The 18,189-nt window shown below is 43.9% G+C and overlaps 1 protein-coding gene across 4 annotated transcripts in view; it reads right to left on the bottom strand.

Moving 5' to 3' along the window:
- The window catches only part of CIT (citron rho-interacting serine/threonine kinase), a 161,518-nt gene that overhangs the window by 21,751 nt on the left and 121,578 nt on the right, over positions 1 to 18,189 (bottom strand). For 2 of the 4 annotated variants that reach the window (XM_070400230.1, XM_070400233.1), the window contains 8 exons: positions 14,259 to 14,456; positions 13,360 to 13,553; positions 10,634 to 10,769; positions 8,820 to 8,924; positions 3,827 to 3,967; positions 3,227 to 3,334; positions 1,220 to 1,382; positions 791 to 955 (listed from right to left, as the gene is read on the bottom strand). In XM_070400230.1, coding sequence (XP_070256331.1) covers positions 791 to 955; positions 1,220 to 1,382; positions 3,227 to 3,334; positions 3,827 to 3,967; positions 8,820 to 8,924; positions 10,634 to 10,769; positions 13,360 to 13,553; positions 14,259 to 14,456 — 1,210 coding nt within the window. The remainder of the gene's footprint in view (positions 1 to 790; positions 956 to 1,219; positions 1,383 to 3,226; positions 3,335 to 3,826; positions 3,968 to 8,819; positions 8,925 to 10,633; positions 10,770 to 13,359; positions 13,554 to 14,258; positions 14,457 to 18,189) is intronic. The other 2 variants (XM_070400231.1, XM_070400232.1) reach the window with 1 other exon arrangement.

Genomic DNA, 18,189 nt, shown 5'->3' with positions numbered 1-18,189 from the left:
GATGATATTATCATTGAAGAAAACCAGCAGAATGCCATGGAGAGTTACAATATTTATGATGAAAGTCAGTTTGATGGTGATACCATGATGCTAAATCACAGCTCTACTCCACTCTTCCTAAGACTTTCCAACCACCTTCTTTAAGTCCTTTTCATCTCTGGGTGAACAGAATACTTCTGAGACTATAAAGAAACTCCTTACACTGTTGGTAGGAATATAAACCTGCATAAACTAACAACACTCAAAAAGCATATAACCTTCAACCCAGTGATTCCTTTCCTAAGAGCATACCCTACAGCTACAATGCCCAGAGGCACAGGGTGTATGGTAACAAGCAAATGGAAATAATGAAGATGCCCACCACCAGCACCTGGTTTAACAGGTGAGTCACATACCCACCCCATGGAGCACTATGCATCCCTTGAAAAGGATGAGGTCCATCCATGTGTGTTCATATGACACACTCTCAGGTTACATTTTAACTAAAAGAAGAAAGGTGTTTTGTGGTCTGATATTTATAAAAGAAAAAAGGCCTAAGAAAAACATGCTTATTTTCTCAGGCGCTTTAAATATGATTATATAATATAAAATATATGAATAAAACAGACATGCAGTTCCACAAACCACTGCTGGATGAACACAGTGGTTGACTCTGGGTAAGGGAACTAGGATTGGGAGGATGGAGAGATTTCTTACTCTATATCCCTTAATGTTATTACTTATCATTTTTACCATATTTCTTAATGAAAAAAAGAAATGTCAACCAAACTCCAATGGCTTGAGAACGTACCCTCTGGAGTTGAAGACTCCTTTCTACGGCTGGACGGCGGGGCGAGCAGGCTCATGGCACTGGGCTGGTGCTCGGGCGACCGCACGATAGCAGACATGGCAATCTGCTGCCTCGCAGTGGCTGGTGTAGATGGGTGCGGATGGTCGGTGGCTTTCCGGTGAGCAGCTGGGGAGAGAGCAGTCCAACGCCTTTTGGTCAGCCGAGTCACCAAGAGGCCTGAGCCCATGGACTGCCCCAGGCTGTCTTGCAAGGACCCCAAACTAAAAGGACATCATTGTACCAAATCAGCAACGCCAAGGATGCCAAGAATTGTTCAGATTTTGGGTGTCTGGACTGAAAGCTCACAGGCCATAAATACAGATGCCGAGCTGGTCTTGAGCAACCTCCTCGGGGTGGGTCCTAACACTGCCTAGAGAGCTGGAGCCCTACCTTCCTCGCGGGCGGAGCGGAGCTCGATGCGGGTCTTCTGAAGGGCTTCCTCTAGCTCGGCACAGCGAGCTTTCTCCTTCTCCAGAGCCACCTTCAGCTCATTGTACTGCAGAGGAACCTGTGTGGGCAAAGCAGGGTCCTCTTTCCGTCGACTAAATAAACCCTAGCAATGGAAACAGAGATATCTCCTAACTCCTGGAGACTGGCACTTGACGCTAGCTAAAGGAACGCTGACTTGGGAGGAGCACACCACGAAAGCCAGGAGCATACTCACTGTAAGCGGATTTAGTAAAAATGGCATGTGAGGGGGAGAGGAAGGGCCACAGCCCATTCCAGCGGCTGGAAAAAATAGGGATGCGCAAATTTTCACCGAGAGGGTTTAAAGATGCTTGGATTGCCACCACCTCTTCCTTAAGCATTCCCAAGGAGGAGAGCCATTTCCTGATTCTTTACCCTCAAAAAATGGAAGTGGAGGATGGAGTCAGGAGAGATGGTTCGGAAATCACTCTTGCCTTGAATTTGTCTCATGATGCTTAGTTACAAGACACAGAGAAGAGTGTTATAAAAAACAGAAGCAACAAAAAATGGAATGCTAAAATTATGTCAGAATTAGGGGCTTACTCAAAAAAAAAAATGCAAGTGGAGACATGTGTTGTACATAAAAGAAAAAAAGGAAACCATATAATAATGAGACAAAATAAAAACAAAAAAAATGGAAACACCCTAACTACATCAAGTGACATAATCAGAAAACAGTCCACTGCTCAAATAAAAAAGATTAGATATCATAAGCATAACAAACACAGTCACACAGTGTGCAAGAAATTCCTTCCCCCGCAGCCACCACTCAGTAGGAGGCTGCTTGCGAATGCTGCTCTCATCCTTACTGTAAATGCAGCACTGGGCTCATGGAGGCCGCGTGCCCCTTCAAGCCTCAGTACTCCGTCATCAGAGGCCTGTTCTGGGAAAGCCCTGCCACTGCTACTCTGGGGTAGGACCGCCTTTGGAAGGAAACAGAATTCCTTAGAGACCTTTGCAAACTGAGAACACTTGGCCAAACCTCAAAGGAGGGCTTCAGTGGTTCAGAAAAGAATGTGCTAGGCTTATTAAAAAAAAAAAATTCCACCCTAACCGGTAGAGATCAGTTGGTTGCAGCATCTCCCATGCATCAGAAGGCCACGGGTTCGATTCCCAGTCAGGGCACATAGCTAGGTTGCAGGTTCATCCCTGTTGGGATGCATGCAGGAGCAACCAATTGATGTATCTCTCTCTCATTGATGTCTGTCTGTCTGTCTGTCTGTCTGTCTGTCTCTCTCTCTCTCTCTCTCTCTCTGTCCTTTCTTCCCTGTCTGAAACCAACTAGAAAAAAATCTTCCCGTGTTGATCTATACCATATGAAACCCTGCCCATAGTTGCTTGTTTGGGAAGATTTTTTGGCTAATTTTTCATTTGTCTGCTACAACTTTAAAAGGACGGAGCAGTACTTGGTGGAGGGTGTAACTGTCCAGTCAGGCACTTTGAACTGGTTACTTCAGCTCTCTCATGAGCCAATCAAAACGACTGGGCCAGGTGATTTCTAGTCTTTTCTGGAGTCCCATACACGTGGCCTGTAATCTAAAGTCCCATACCTGTGACCTGCTAATCCCTCGAGTCCCGTACACATGAGCTGAGACCCCCCTTTGGAGACCTGTACAGTGACCCATGTATAAACCTTTCTCTGCTGTCTTCCCAGTTTCTTAGGTTAAAAAAAAAAATGACTCCCTTAACAGAGACAGGCACTACAATTTTAAAACCATGAACATAAAGTACAGAATTGACAATGATATCCTCTCTTTGAGGGCTATTCTGATTATCCTAAAACCTACATTTCAACCCAAAATAAAATAAGAAAATGTACATTTTGTTTTCTTCAATGTTCCCTGGATTATGTATCACCATGGTTTTCACTGAACCATCATTATGGTTGGGCAAAATGTAAAGTCCCCCTTTTCAAACACGATGACCCACCTTTTTCTTTTTAGCAGGTTGGTCCATTTTGGCTTGCAAAAAATCAATAAGTTTGGTTTGTTGAGAAATAGTGCCCTCCATTTTCACCTTTTCATGAGAATAGAGAACCTGAAATTCATCAGAACAAAAACAACCTCAGACCCAGAAGGAAGTATACTTTTAAATTTGATACTTTGAGAAAATAAAAAATACAGTCAGTAGCATACTAGCATATGAAAATTCAACACAAACATACTCAGTCAATATTGATTTACTCAGTCCTATTCTTATAGCCAAAAGGGTGTGTGGATGTGTGTGTGTGTGTGTGTGTGTGTGTTTGTGTTTGGGGGGGCGAGGGGGGGGGGAGGGCGTGGACTGATGGATGGATAAACATGTGAAAAGGTAAAAATAGCAAGTGGCTAATACTAGAATCTCAGGGGTAATCGTTATAGAAGTTTTCCAACTTCTCTGAATATTTGGAAATGCTCGTAATGAAGTCCTGGGGGAAATACACAACAGTGCACAACATGAAGATACTGACCATTTCACCAGCTGGCTCTTAGCCACCCGGCTGTGGCTCCGCAGACACCTGTTAAGTAAATTCCCTCTGCCAGGTCTCACCTGAATATTTTCCAGCTGATATTCCAGATCACTCCTTTCTGTCTTCAGCAGATCAGCCCGATCTAGAGCTTCTTGCAACCCTTGAGTCAGACGGAAAATGTGACTCTTCTGCAGATCCATCTGCTGCTGTAGTTTGGCTTGCTGGTGGGAAGAAAGGCCACAAAAGGGCTCACTACACTCACAACATGTGTTCCCACACTGTCCCTACTACCAAACTCATCTCAGGCCTGACACCAAGAGTGCAGCTTCTGAAATCATCTCATTCCAGAATTAACAATGGTCTCCTACTCCACAGTGATGCAGGCCCAGTTAAAAAGAATCTGCACAGAAACCTCTGAAGGCCAGCAGGTCAGCGGGCGCCCACTGTAACAGGAGGTCCAGGCTGGTGGGTCTGGCTCCCCAGTCAGAGCTGCAATGAAGGCTACTCGGGATTTAAGAGTGTGAACCGCCTGAGTCGACATCTAAGGCTGTGTAACTTATTGCCTTGATAATCAAGTTCCAATTTGTCCTTATTGTTTGGTTTTAAAACCTCAATTGCTGTTAAGAGAAATCATTTGTCCAGGCCTGGGGGCTACACAAAGGGGAATCACATCCCTTCTAACTTAGAGCACCTTGTCAGACTGAGGGACCCCAATAAGCATGCAGTAGCCATAACTGTAGGAAATGTTTCTACTGTGTGGGAAGAGGAAGATCCCAGATTCAGTAAAGTGTTAGTAAAACCCAGAGAAAGTTTTCAGTTCAGTTTATTGGAAACATAGTTCTGTGCTAGAAACCTCTGCAAATTTATAATGGAAAATCAACCAAAATATAGGGCAGGCTATAGCGGTCCTGCTTTCATGGCTCTCTTTCCTAAAAGGCCTGTTTGTGAAAAGCGGGAGAGAACACCTCTCCTGACAAGACACTGCTTGACTTCCTCCAGCCCTTGGGGTCTGGGCTAACCACACTGCTGTGACCTAAAACGCCCTTCCCAGCGGCCTACACCTCTGCAGACTTGAGGACAGAGAGCTAATGAGGAGCAATACACATCTCCACGGGGCTCCCAGCAGACACCGGCCAATGGCAGTGCTCTCAGACCCAGCAGGCCGAGAGCTACCGCTGACCTCAGTTTGCTGACCTTCTCTGTCTTACTTCCCTCCACCTGTTGGTCTGCCCTCCTCTTGAGAGGTGCCTGATTCCTCGAGGCATCACAGCATAAGGAGAGGAAGCTGGGTTTTAGAATGTGAGAGACCCTGGTTTAAATACTGATACTAACACTGATCAGTCATACGACATAGGGTAGCTCATGTTGCCTCTCAGAGCCTCAGTTTCTTCATCTGAAAGTGGGTATAACACCTGCCCTCACTGGGGGACATACTGGGTGCAGTGCCAAGCATACAGCAGATGCTTAATGAGTTTTAATACTCTCTACCTCCTCTGTCCTTCTTTCTTCCCTCCATCCAGCTCAGGTGCTCTTTCTTGCCCCACCTACTCTGCCAGCCTCTCCCTTATCAGTTCCCCAGGAGGCAAGAGATACTGTCACTAACCAGACATCACCTGGTCTGTGAGCCAACCTGAAATTTCTAAATCAAACCACAGAACCCCCTAAAATGAAGAAGAAAGAAGAAAGAAGGAAGAAGGAAGAAGGAAGAAGGAAGAAGGAAGAAGGAAGAAGGAAGAAGGAAGAAGGAAGAAGGAAGAAGGAAGAAGGAAGAAGGAAGAAGGAAAAAGAAGAAGAAGAGCTAAGATAACCTATTCAAGGGAGCTATCCATCCCTCGCAGCAGGAGTGATTTCTTCTGTAAATTACCCTCTTAAGCTTCTCCCCACTATTTTAGGACATTAATTACTAGGCAGGAAGCAGAGAAGCAAATGCTGGGGACAAGAGTGTGTTTGGTGACAGCCAGGCCCAAGATTTTTTTCTAGAATAAACACAACAACCGTTCCTTAGTTTTCCAAGAAATAGGCTGCTTAGCTACCATAATAAAAAAGAAGAATGACATTTGTAATCAATAAAATGTTTTTCAAAACCATTTGCCTGCTTCCCAAAGAGAGGCAAGTGGAGGCTATTCCTGGCCAGTGTTAGGCTGAAAGGAAGGCTATGTACTTAGGTCTGTCCCACAATTTTAAGAGGTGACATGAGACTGGGAAACAGCAGGAAAGATCTAGATGACAGAAACCAGAGCCTATAACAACCCTGGTGGCTGGAAAGACGGCTGAAAACTAACAAGAGAACGTTCAATAGGGGGGTATTTTTAAAAACTTCAACTGAATAAATACAAAACACAAAGATGTAAAAACAAAATAAACAAACAAAAAACACAAAAAACCACTTGTGGAAGGGCAGACGGTGACCTCACAGGTCAGCGGTGTCAGTGGCACGATAAAGCCCTCCCCCGCCCCACCCCACCCCAGGAGCCCAGGGCACAGGCAGAGGTTACAGAGTCTGGAGGGAAGTGGCGGTGCCCACCATGTCCGTGCTTCCAGACCGAGGGACTCCGAGGAACTCTCTGGAAAGATCAATCCACCAGAAAAGAACATCGCCAACTTGAAATGCACCGTTTAGAAAAGATGAGGTGAATCGAGTGGGGAGAACTTAGACCAAGTCGCTGGCATCAGTGGTTACCTTACAGAACTGTCACAGACTGTGGGAGCTGATTCATGTAAAGGCCTCAGAAAGGCACTGGCACGTAGTAAGTGCTAATTAAACATCAGCTATTCTGCTTAATAACCATGTAATCAATATTGATCTGCTATTTCAGTTGGGAATATCAGACTACGTTCTATTTGCAAATGTTCCAACCTAATAGAACCAGTGGGTGGAAGTTATACATGTTAGCTCAAAATAAGACCTTGTGAGAATCAGAGTTGCTGAGAAAAGGGTTGGGATGTCCGAAGCCACTGTGTTTAGGCCATGATTCAATGAGACCCACGTGAGGAATGTTGTGGAAGGGATTCCCTAGCTTGGGTGGGAAATTAATTTCACCAGGATTAGCAATGGACTTTAATCTCTGGCATTACTTCTAATGGACTAACTGTGGCTGGAAAGTCTCATGTCAGAAAGCTTCTGAGGCCATTTAGGGCCCAAGAGGAAGGATTTGGGAGAAAGAGCCACCAATAAAGTCTGGGAACAGCGGTGCAAGTGCTGAGAACTGGGCTAGATGACACAAACATTCTGTCCAGCTCAGAGACTCTGATGCTGGCTGCACTGACAAGTCTCTGTGCCTAAGATGAGGACAGCTGGGTTAAGCCCTCGGTCACATGCTTGCAGGGTGCATACCACAGCCAAGGAGCTGAGCCCCATTTTGGACAATAAAGATCATTCTATGTTTCATAATGGTTTCAACTGTCAGTGAAATTTGCCTCCAACTCAATGTCAGCCAGATGTCTGTGAGGTACAGACTAGGAAACTGGAAATGTTCTCCTGGGGTTTAGAAGTGAGAATGAAGGGACTGACTCCGGATTCCAGCATTCTATTCCTAGCATTGTCACTGACTCGCCATGTAACCTTGGACCAAAGCACTGAGCTGTCAGGGCCAACTCTCCTTCCTCGGAAGGAAAATAGGACAGACGACATCATTGATTATCTCTGTTCTTTCCGTTTCCAACATGTGCTAAAGCGAGGACACTGCTTATTCATTCCTGATAAAAGACCACAACTCTCTATTTGACTACCCAGTAGGCTTCTATTTTTTTAATATTTTAAATATATTTTTAAAATATATTTTTATTGATTTCAGGGAGGAAGGCAGAGGGATAGAGAGATAGAAATATCAATGATGACAGAGAATCATTGATTGGCTGCCTCCTGCACACCCCACAGTAGGGATGGAGCCTGCAACCCAGGCACATGCCCTGACCGAGAATTGAACCGTGACCTCCTGGTTCATAGGTCAATGCTCAACCACTGACCCACCCAGGCCGGCACAAGTACACTTTTAAATTTCTATTAGTGTTCTTAGTCCTGCCTTTCATAAACTTCTCATTCATCTATATAATTAAGTTTATTTAAATATTTCATGTGGCAAAATATATAGCACATAAAATTTAACATTTTAACCATTTTTAAGTGTGCCGGTCAGTGGCACTAAATATATTCACATTGTTGTGCAACCATCACCACCTCTGTCTCCTGATCTTTCCCAAACTCCCACCCACATTTCTTAAAGTTTTATTCTATCATACATCCCATATTTACCTGCACAATTTTCACCACATTTGTTCAAACTTAATAGCACAGCAATATTATTTCTACCAGCAGAGCCCTTTGGCAGCCATGGGTACCATACAATAAAACCTCAATTAAGCAGACAAGCCCTCGGTTAATCCAAGTGCCAGGCTCACTATGGGTTAAAGAGAACACTCCGGAAGTCCAACTTCTTGTTAAACATCTTTACACAGTGTGTTTGTCTTGGTTGGTCCATTCTAATGAACAAAGCGAAATTATTAGCGATTCAACACAGAGGGCTTTGCGTGGGAGTGGGAAGTAGTTACCATTTTAATTAGCAATGTTCAGATTTCTGCTACAAAGTTCAGGAAATAGCAGAAGGGACGGGTGTAAGAGATCACTGGAGCTTTTCATTTTGTGTCTCAAAAGCAGGGCATCATTTTTTTAATTGAATTAACTGAATACTCAAGTCTTTATGAAACTTGGTGCTCACCACAATCAAGTCTCTGCCCCGTGCACACGGCGGATTTGCATGGATATTCTACCAGCCTGAAAACTTAACAGACTTTGGATATTAAGAACAATTTAACACAATTTTCATTCACCCACATACTTAATAAACTGCCACTGGGCACACACCCGCCATGGGCTCCACACTCTGTTAAGCACCGTGTGGGAGGGCGTAAATGTCAGAGGCCCTCTGGCCTTCATGACACTTCTTTTAACTTTACTCTTCCTCTAAAATTCCAATTGCAAAATCTGAAAGTCTAATTTGGCCCTGGCCACCGGAACGCAACAACTGTTCACTTTCGAAACCCTGCCTGGCCCACGTGCCAGGAGTTCCCACTCACCTCCTCCAGGAGCCTCTGCTTGAGCTCACGCTCGGTCTCCAGTTTCTGCTGCAAACTCCGGGCGTTCATTTCAAGCATGGCATGTTTCTTCTCCAGGTCACTGAGCTGGACATTGGGGAAGTGGCCATGATACCACATTTAGGAATGTTGGATGCTAATGACTTTTGCAAATAGCCACAAACCTTCACATGTAAAGAATAACCAAGTTCTGAAGGTCAGAACATAAACACTATGTTTTAGAAGTTTACCATACAAGTCCACGGTGGAGATAAGCCTTATGGAGGCTATTTCTGTAAGAATAGGAGTGATCTGTAAGGGATGGGTCATATATACAGCCATGACAAGTTCTAAGAGAACAGCCACTGAAGAATTTATTTATCTGACATGCTGTGGCTGAATGAAACAACAGTGATATGCTGAACACCTACTTCTTGCCCAAGATAATATCAGGAGCTTTGGGGGTAAAAGGACGGACACGCTCTCTCAAGGACATCACATCAAATCACAAAGGCAGGGAGTGGCCATAACTAGACACGCACACAAAGAAGAGGCTGCTTGGTAAGATGTTAATTTTGATAAGAGGTACGGAGAAGATAAATTCATATTGAATCGGTGGTCATCGAGAAAAGATGGTCTCAGGATGCCTGGTGTCTTAAAGGCTGGGTAGGACTTTGCTATAGAATATTTTAAGAATAGTCAAATAGAAAAAAAATTTCTTCAAATTAAACACAAAAGAGTTCACTTATCTCTAAATACCATTTTTATTTTCATCATAGTTAAAAAAAAAAAAAAAAAGTAAAGCCAGTATCAAGGAACTCGGGAATATTCCTGAGAGGCAAGCTCTAGCCTTGAACCTAATCATTGTATTTCTATAAAATTCTAGTAAGAAAATAATCATGATGTCCATAAAGATCTATGTTCATCACTGTTATTTAAAATAACAAAAAAAAATTGGAAGAAGCTCAAATTTCCAACACAAGTGGAAAGATTACAATAGGTACCTCCATGTAATTTATGTTTTTAGAACTACATGTTCAAAAAATATTCTATAACTCAAGGAAAGTTCCTAGCTATATGATGTTTTTAAAAAGCTGCAAACTATTTCTATAGTAAGAACCTAAGTTTGTAAATGTTTGTGCGCACACGTCAACATGTCACACAAAGAAAAGACTACAAATAGCTTTATCAATGTGATAGTGGTGATGAATGATCAGTCACTTTTTCTTTTATTTTCTGTGGTTTTTATATCTTCCATAATGACCCCAAATAATTCCTTTTGTAATCATGAAATAACCAAGAGTTATACAAAATACGAAACTCAGATGAATATACGTGGGTATGAAAGTGTATCTGTGAGGTATATATGAAATTTCTCTGATCTTCACTTTTGTTATCTGTAATACTGAAGCACCTATTCTAAATCTCTTTCAAGGATCTTAGATAAAAATCTCCAAAACACTGGTCTACCACTTTGTAAATATAACATTAAGTCCATAAAGCCTTCTAGAAATCAAGTGCCAGAAAACGACAGTCGTACGTCCAAAACCAAAAGTTGGACCTCAGGGGCCCAGACAGGGAGATGCTAAGAAATCACTGACGGACTGTGATGCCCCAGTACCTACCACACTCATCCCCAAAACTGCCAACCACGGATGTCCCCTGATGACACCTACCTGTGGGACTTATTGGAATGAGTAAATGCCTGTTCATGAAATATGCTGACCATGGGTTGCATTTGAACTTTTGTTAACCATACCACCTAAAAGAAGGAAATGAGGACGTTTTCCTAAAAGGTAGACGGGATGGACACCGACCTTGTCGGAGAGGCTCTCGGCTTTCAGCTTCTGCTCTTTGAGAGCCTGCTGCAGAGCGAGAATCTCAGCCTTGTGCTCCTTCACGGCCAGCTCGACCACCTGGCGCGACTCAGTGATCCGCTGGTCGGCTCTTGCTCTGCCGGAGAAACACAGGCCACTCTCAGAAGCGCTGTCGTCATCGGTCTGGAGAAAGGAGGCTGGCCCATCTTTAGGCCTGACAAGCAACCCAACAGGCTGCAGGCTGGACAGATGCCCTACCCTGATCCAAACTATGCCTTGCTTCCTGACTCATTACAGAGTGAAGGTTTGACCCACTTTAGGCCTTGGGTAAAAATACTCTTAAAAAGTAAAGTTCCTGTGAGGAGCCGCTTGGAAAGGCTGAACAGGAAAGGGCACGCTTCCCAATGCAACTGGGCTGATGGGATATGTCAACACTGCCACACCCTCCAGTGGTAGCAGAAATGGATCGAGGTCCCGCTGAAGGACCACCGGGTGCAGAGGATCATGGGAGACCCCATTTAAGCAAACATTTCCTCTCCTTAACGTATATGCAAGATGCTGAGTGTTTTGTGTGCTCATCGGAAACTGAAACTTGAATCTGGTGAATGTATCTGTAAATAAGTTTAGAGAAAAGAAAAACTAGAAACAAACTGGAAAAGTCACTTCCCTTTCCATGCAGGTCTTAGGTTTTGCCTCTTCCACATCTGGGTGTATAGCAAGCTCCTCCACGGGCAATGCTCCCTCCCCTGCTCCACGAACCCAACCTGCCTCAGCCTTCAAGGATAAACTCAAGGCCGTGTCCTCCAGAGAATCTCTCGCAACTTCTCTCAGAAGTAACCTCTCCTTGCTCTGTATCCAAAGCAGAAATGTATTTCTCTCCTGGCGCACCCCACTATTTTAGGTGATAAATATCTGAATGCATCAGTTATCTCCTCCATTCGACTCTTAGCCTCTTGAAGACAAAAATTAAGAATTAGACTTTACTCATCTCAGTATCCCACATCACACCAAGTTGGGGGGGAGGGGGTTATAATTGCCCCCTGAAAATATAGATGAAATATCTACCTAAACACAGCCCATAATTATACCTCCCATGTGTGGCTGTGTATTTCCTAATGCTGAAGCCAGCCTCCAACCTCCAAAATTGTTTCTGAAGAACTCTAGAAACAGCTAGGGTAGGAGCTGGACTTGAGGGCAGGGGGAGGGGTCTGTGTGAATGCAACCAGAACATACCCTGAGGATTCGGGGGCCCAAGAGTTTGGAGGGAAGCAAACCAGCAGCCCCTCACAATAAGCAAATACCCTGAGTGGGAGGATGTGCAAAAAGGGAATATTTCTCTTGAAATTTAATTTTTAGCCTCTAACCTTTTCCAGTTTAACTAACTTAGCATAGACTGTATGTAACATCAACACATTTAGTTGAGTCTCGTATGGTCAAGTAAACGTAAAAAATACCAAAATGAGTCCGACTGAATGACAGATGTTTCTGTGTATAGTTGTCTTGCTTAAGAAGTATCACAGGAAGGTAGTGTCGGAGGAAGGTGATATTAAGGAGGTTATGAAGGATAAATACGACTCAGCTGTGCAGACAGGAAGTCGTGGGGCTAGCTCTAGCCCATTTGGTACCTTGGTGCGCACTGGAAAAAGACACCTATTTCAAGACCATTTATTTCCATCTGTTGGCAAACTGCTGTAATATACCAATTTTGTTAGAGCAAAATACTTTCCTGCCGTGAGTGGTGAGACTGTCCTAATAAATCTGCCAACCGGTGATGGTGATGTCTTCGATGTGAACGGCACGCCTAGAGCAATCAGTACACAGCCTGCACTGTGTGCCCGGCAGGGGATTCTGTGCCGGGCGGGGGGAGGGGGGAGGAGAGGGACAAAGGTAAGAAAGCAGAGGAAGAAGACTGCCTGGACTTACTATTTTTTTCCTCTGAAGAAAGAAAATTGAACTATTCTTGTAGAGCAGTTGTTCTCAACTGGGGGTGATTTTGCACCCTCAGGGGTCACTGGACAATGTCTGGAGACGTGTTTGGTTGTCACAACTTGAGGAGGGGCATCAAGTGGGCACAGACAAGGGAGGATGCTCACAGCAGAATGCACACGGCGGCTCCCATGACAAAGGGTTATCAGGCCACACTGAGAATAGGGCCAAGGCTGAGAAACCCCCGGGCAGAGGGAGACCAGCATCACTCACAACCAGGATTAAAATGGTGATGGCTGGCGGGGCTCAGTGGTGAGCATCGACCTATGAACCAGGAGGTCCTGGTTCGATTCCGGTCCAGGGCACATGCCTGGGTTGCAGGCTCGATCATTCTCTCTTATCAATGGATGTTTCTCTCTCTCTCTCTCAAATCAGTAAGTATATATTTTAAATGGTGATGGTTTTGCTACAAGGCCACCATGGTAGGAAACTGGAGGGAAGAGTTTCTGCAAAGAAAGCACTGAGACACGTGTCCTGCTCTGCCTTCCGGGTCTCTCCTCGGGGTATACGGGCACCAGCTGAGGCCACAGAATCCAAGTGACACTGACCACAGTTACAACTAGGGTGGCCAGCCCATCCTGGTCTGCCCAAGGGCCTCACGGTTTCAGCGCTGAAAGTCTTTTGTCCCAGAAACTCCTCAGTCCTGGGAAAGCTGGGACGACTGGTCACCCTGTTCACCACTCTCGGGTGATGCTGCTGTGGTCACCTGTCACTGGCTTTCTACAAACAGAGAGTCTCACCTGCTCTGCTTCTCAGTGTCCAGCATCCTCTGCAACTCTCGGACCCGGCACTCAAACTGGGACTTCTCGTCACCGAGGACACTCCTCCACGCCTCCCACTGCCGCTCCTTTTCCAGCAGCTCGTCGTTCAGGGCCTCCAGGTCCATGACCTGTTCTTCCAGCATCGTGCAGGTGGTCTTCAGAGCCTCCATCGTCTGCAAATCAGTACCAAGTGAGGGTTTCCTGGATGTTACTTTTGTCAGATCAGTTTCAGAGAAGCACACATTTCTCACTACAGCCTGAAATGCAGTCTATCTTTTTCTTCTACCGATCGAGGGGACTGGACAAGAATCGATGAAGGGCTATTTCTGCCACCTCTTCTAGGCAGAAACCAAAGCAAGGCCAGGGGAGGAGACTGCAAAGGCTCACATTAGCCTCCTGGAGCAGTGTGTTTTATTTTTTTTTAATTTTTATCTCTTTTTTCTATTGATTGATTTTAGAGTGAGAGAAAGGGAGAGGGAAGGGAAAAGAGAAAGAGAGAAAGAGAGAAAGAGAGAGAGAGAGAGAGAGAGAGAGAGAGAGAGAGGGGCATCAATTTGTTGTTCCACTTATATATGCATTTATTGGTTGATTCTTGTATGTGCCCTGACCAGGGATCGAACCCGTAACCTCAGGATGATGCTCTAACCAATTGAACTACCTGGCCAGGGCTATTTTTAATTAAAAAAAATCAAACCGAAGAAGAGCTACACACTTTTAGAAACCATTGTTAAAACCCTCCAGCCTTCAAAACACAGACATGATTATAGTAAGAGCCCATCTCCTGGCCAGGCTCAGCCAGGAAGCCTGGGGGAGATGCACCAGGCACGCACGCTGACCTGAAGGGGACCAGGTATCGCTGACACTGTTATTGTCCTTACCTGCTTCTGGCTGGTGAGTTGCATCTCTCTCTCCGAGATCTCGCGGCGGAGATGGTCCACCTCACTTCGCAGCTGAACTATCTCATCGTTGGCGCCGGAAGCCTCATCGAGTTGTTTGGACAAGTAGAAGTTTTGGTTGTTGAGCTCAGCGTTGTCCTCCGTTAGCTGGTTTAGCTGCTCCTCCAGGTCTGTGATTACCTAAAAGATAAAAGCAATTGGTTACACACCACACAAGTAGATTTTAAATGAGAAACTGCTTCTAGAGCCGTGGTTCCTGAAGCTGGGGACATTAGCGATCAATGAGCGGCTCCTGAGTTTGCCTCTCCAACGCCCAGAGTGGGCCCCAAGCTCCTGCGCCCGCCCACTAAGGCACTAAGACACTCGCTGTGCTAGAAAGAGGAAAGTCTATCTCAGGGTTCACCTGGAAAACATGGCAAAAGCTAATCCACCAAAAGTGAAGGCCATACAGAAGGGGCCCCTTTAAATGAGATAAAGTTCATGGACAAAAATATAATGTGGAAAATGCAAATTGAGGAAAGAGAGATGAAGACCGGTCTCACAGTCAGCTAATTAAGCTAAAATGCCACGACACCTTCGATAGAAACTATAGTTTTACCTGGAGATAGTCTTAGAAAGCAAAATAAAGTTCTTATTGAGAAAGGCCGAGTGAAGGACACTAAGAGTTATTTTAATAATATCTCAGGCAATATATTTAATTACATGCAACAAAGGAAAAAATATCTTCAGAGAAGTTCAGAGTAATCCTGAAAACACAATATTGTACCATGGCGTCACTTTAATGGTTTTCATTATACAGTTCACTATCGGAAAAATGGGAAGGCGTGTATATGAAATTGTCATTTTGTGAAAGAGATTTAATCAGGTTTGGCTAAATTATTTCCCCGCTCAATGGCAGAATGACTTTACCACTGCTTTTAGCTTTCCTGTTCTTTGCTGAGCTCAGGATCAGCACTTGCAGACCGCTTTAACACACAATACTTGAGAACTTTAAGGCCAATTTTCTAATAGTTGGAATGAAGTGCACAGGCAGCAAATTAAATTTTATGTAACAAAAAGATGTAAATTAAAAGGAAATGCCTTTAAGCCTATGCTTATTAATTGTTTCCAATTTTCAAACCAAGAGTAGAGCTACTTTATGAAATGTTAACACTGTTTCCATGACTAATTCCCTATTTTAACCACCTCTGATTAGCGTTTAAAAAATATCTTCCCGGGCACATGGAAATAAAGAGCATCAAGTAAGTACATTTGTTCAATGCGGCTCAGAAAGCACAGCTTTTCATTTTGTTAACCGAGCTGATGGATTTTTAATGTAGTAAGTGGTCTAGGAATTTTAATTTTAATATCAGAAGTCAAATTCCTAACGTACTGGTTTGAAGTACACTGTCAGCTACAAAAGGGGAATAAAGGTTATCTGGTCAGGTTCTTAGCTGAGACTCCTTCTTCATGGGGGGTGGGGATAGGAAAACTGCACGCATGCCATTCCTAGCAGGCAGCTATGCCTCATAGGGATCCCTACATCACCCTCTCTGTGCCATGGCTAAAGCTCCTCAAACCATAGATAAATGAATAAACAATGCTTAATAGTTCAACTGGTCTCTTTCCGGTAGGTAGCAAGCCCCACTCCTTAAGATCGTTTTCATAACAGACTGCAAATGTCCCCACTTAACTCTATGATGCTTCCTTCCGCCACTTTCCCAAAGGAAAACAGAATTGAGGCAAACTGGCCCGAAAGCTATGCAGTACAATGAACTCAGGAACCTGAGATAAGCAACGGTGGACTTTACTAGGTTGGTTTCTCCATCTGTGACCTGGAGATAATTACTATCTTCACTACCCTTCTGCTTCTATTGTTTTAATGTTTTGAATTTTCTTGCCTACTATTCCACTTTAATGTACCATGTAAAAATACAAGGGATAGCCCTAGCTGGTTTGGCTCACTCAGTGAATAGAGCGTCGGCCTGCGGACTGAAAGGTCCCGGGTTCAATTCTGGTCAAGGGCACATGCCAGGGTTGCAGGCTTGGTCCCCAGTAGGGGGCATACAGGAGGCAGCCGATCAATGATTCTCATCACTGATGTTTCTATCTCCCTCTCCCTCTCCCTTCTTCTCTGATAAAAATATATTTTAAAAAATACAAGGGATTAAAAATTAATGACCAAGATGATGCTTCATTATAAAGATTACAATGGTGCCTCTTGGGGAGCAGGGACTACAGAAAATTTGCTCATGTAAGAATATACATGCTGCCAAAACAGTTTCCTTGCCATCTGAAGACATATTTAAGCCTTTGGATACCCACTTCCTTTTGAAATTTATGAAAAGAAAATGCAGTCTGTTATAAATCCATTTCTGCCACCTCTTCTCTTTCTCCCAAAATTAAATTACAAGTTGTTTCAGAAGAAACACTGGAAAGATGTCAATGACGTGCCAAGATCGTTACTCTCACTTCAACCGAAATGGGCCCTGGAGGAAGGGTGCTTCTAGTTCCCTGTTGTCCTCTGTTGTTTTGTTTGTTTGTTTTGGGGGGAGGGGCCATGTCTCCGATTCCTACTTACACAGTTTGTGATGCTGGTTCTAGAGCCTGTCACTGTCTCTATGCTGCCTATGGCTAAGGAGGTTGTGTTTGTGTGAAGCACCCAAACACTCATTAAAACATTTTAACTCGTTCAGACTTTTTACATATTCTTTCTATCCAAGCCAGAACATGTGTAGCTTGTGCCTCTGTTTCCAGTTGCTGGAGATGTGGTATTAAGTGTTACACACACACACACACACACACAAACACACACACACACACACTTGAGTTTGCAGATATTGAACTGACTTGAGACAAAGCAGTAAATTAATGGTCTCCATGGTTTTAAAAAATATATATAATAATAGACTTTTATAATAATAGGTGATTTTGAACCAGGTAATGCACAAGGAGAATTACTGGGTCTACTTTGTGGCCTTTGGTTATTCTCTCCACACCAAGGGCAAATGATCTTTTTACTATATTAGACTCAGTTAATCTTTCATCGCCAAAGACAGAGGGTAAAAGATAAACTGAAAGCCTGATTCCATCTTAATGGCAAAAAAGACGAGGGAGACAGGGGCCACCAGAGCTTTCTTGTGTACTGTTCTTGCAGATAAGATATCTTGGTGCAGCTCTAAGAGAAAACAGGATATAAAAAATGCTGTTTGGAAAAAAAATAAAAATCTCTATTTGGGGTTATCTGATGCTTTTCAAGGCTTTCATGCAAAACCCGTGGTTCTAAGGAACAGATGCTAACATCTCCCACCTGGCGAGGAGCCCCCGGGGAACGTTACCCAGTAAATGTCCGTAGCAGGTGAGAGGTGAAGACACCCGCCAGGTAGTGAGCACCAGGCTACAGAGACACAGGCCTGAAGTCTTATTTTAATGCCTGGTTTTCTCTTGAAGGCAGCTATTTGCATATTATTTATTTTTAATCTTATAGCTGACAGATTGATTCATAATTAAAACTGTGTCATATGTTTGCCCACCAACTCCCCTCCAAAACAGACTTAGGTAGGATTCAAAGATCTATATTTTGAATCAAATCCTTTTTTGAAATCTCTTTGAAATATAGAAGTGGTCAGAGCTTGAAAATCTTACTTTTCATGGGCTTTTTAAAAGCTGCTAACTGGGAGCTTCTATCAATTGATTTAGGAATTCCCAACAGTAATAAAGACACTTCTAGCGGACGATCTCAAACCACACCAACGAGAAAGGAACATTTACTGAGGTGCCTTGAAAGCAGCCTTTGAACTTGGCAAAAGTATAATTGAGATAGACTATTGTTGTCAAATATTGTTCCATAAGGGGTGCCTTTCAAACTTTTCTAAGGAGCAGAACCCTTTTCTAAACAAAGGATTCACTTTTATGTCAGAGGTCCAATATCCTA

This window comes from Myotis yumanensis, unplaced genomic scaffold, assembly GCF_028538775.1.
Source record: "Myotis yumanensis isolate MYYU_CA2020_CCGP unplaced genomic scaffold, mMyoYum1.0.hap1 SCAF_19, whole genome shotgun sequence".
NCBI classification, from domain to species: Eukaryota; Metazoa; Chordata; class Mammalia; order Chiroptera; family Vespertilionidae; genus Myotis; species Myotis yumanensis.
The sequence above is the reverse complement of the archived record's forward strand: the minus strand, read 5'-3'. Positions and strand labels throughout refer to the sequence as shown.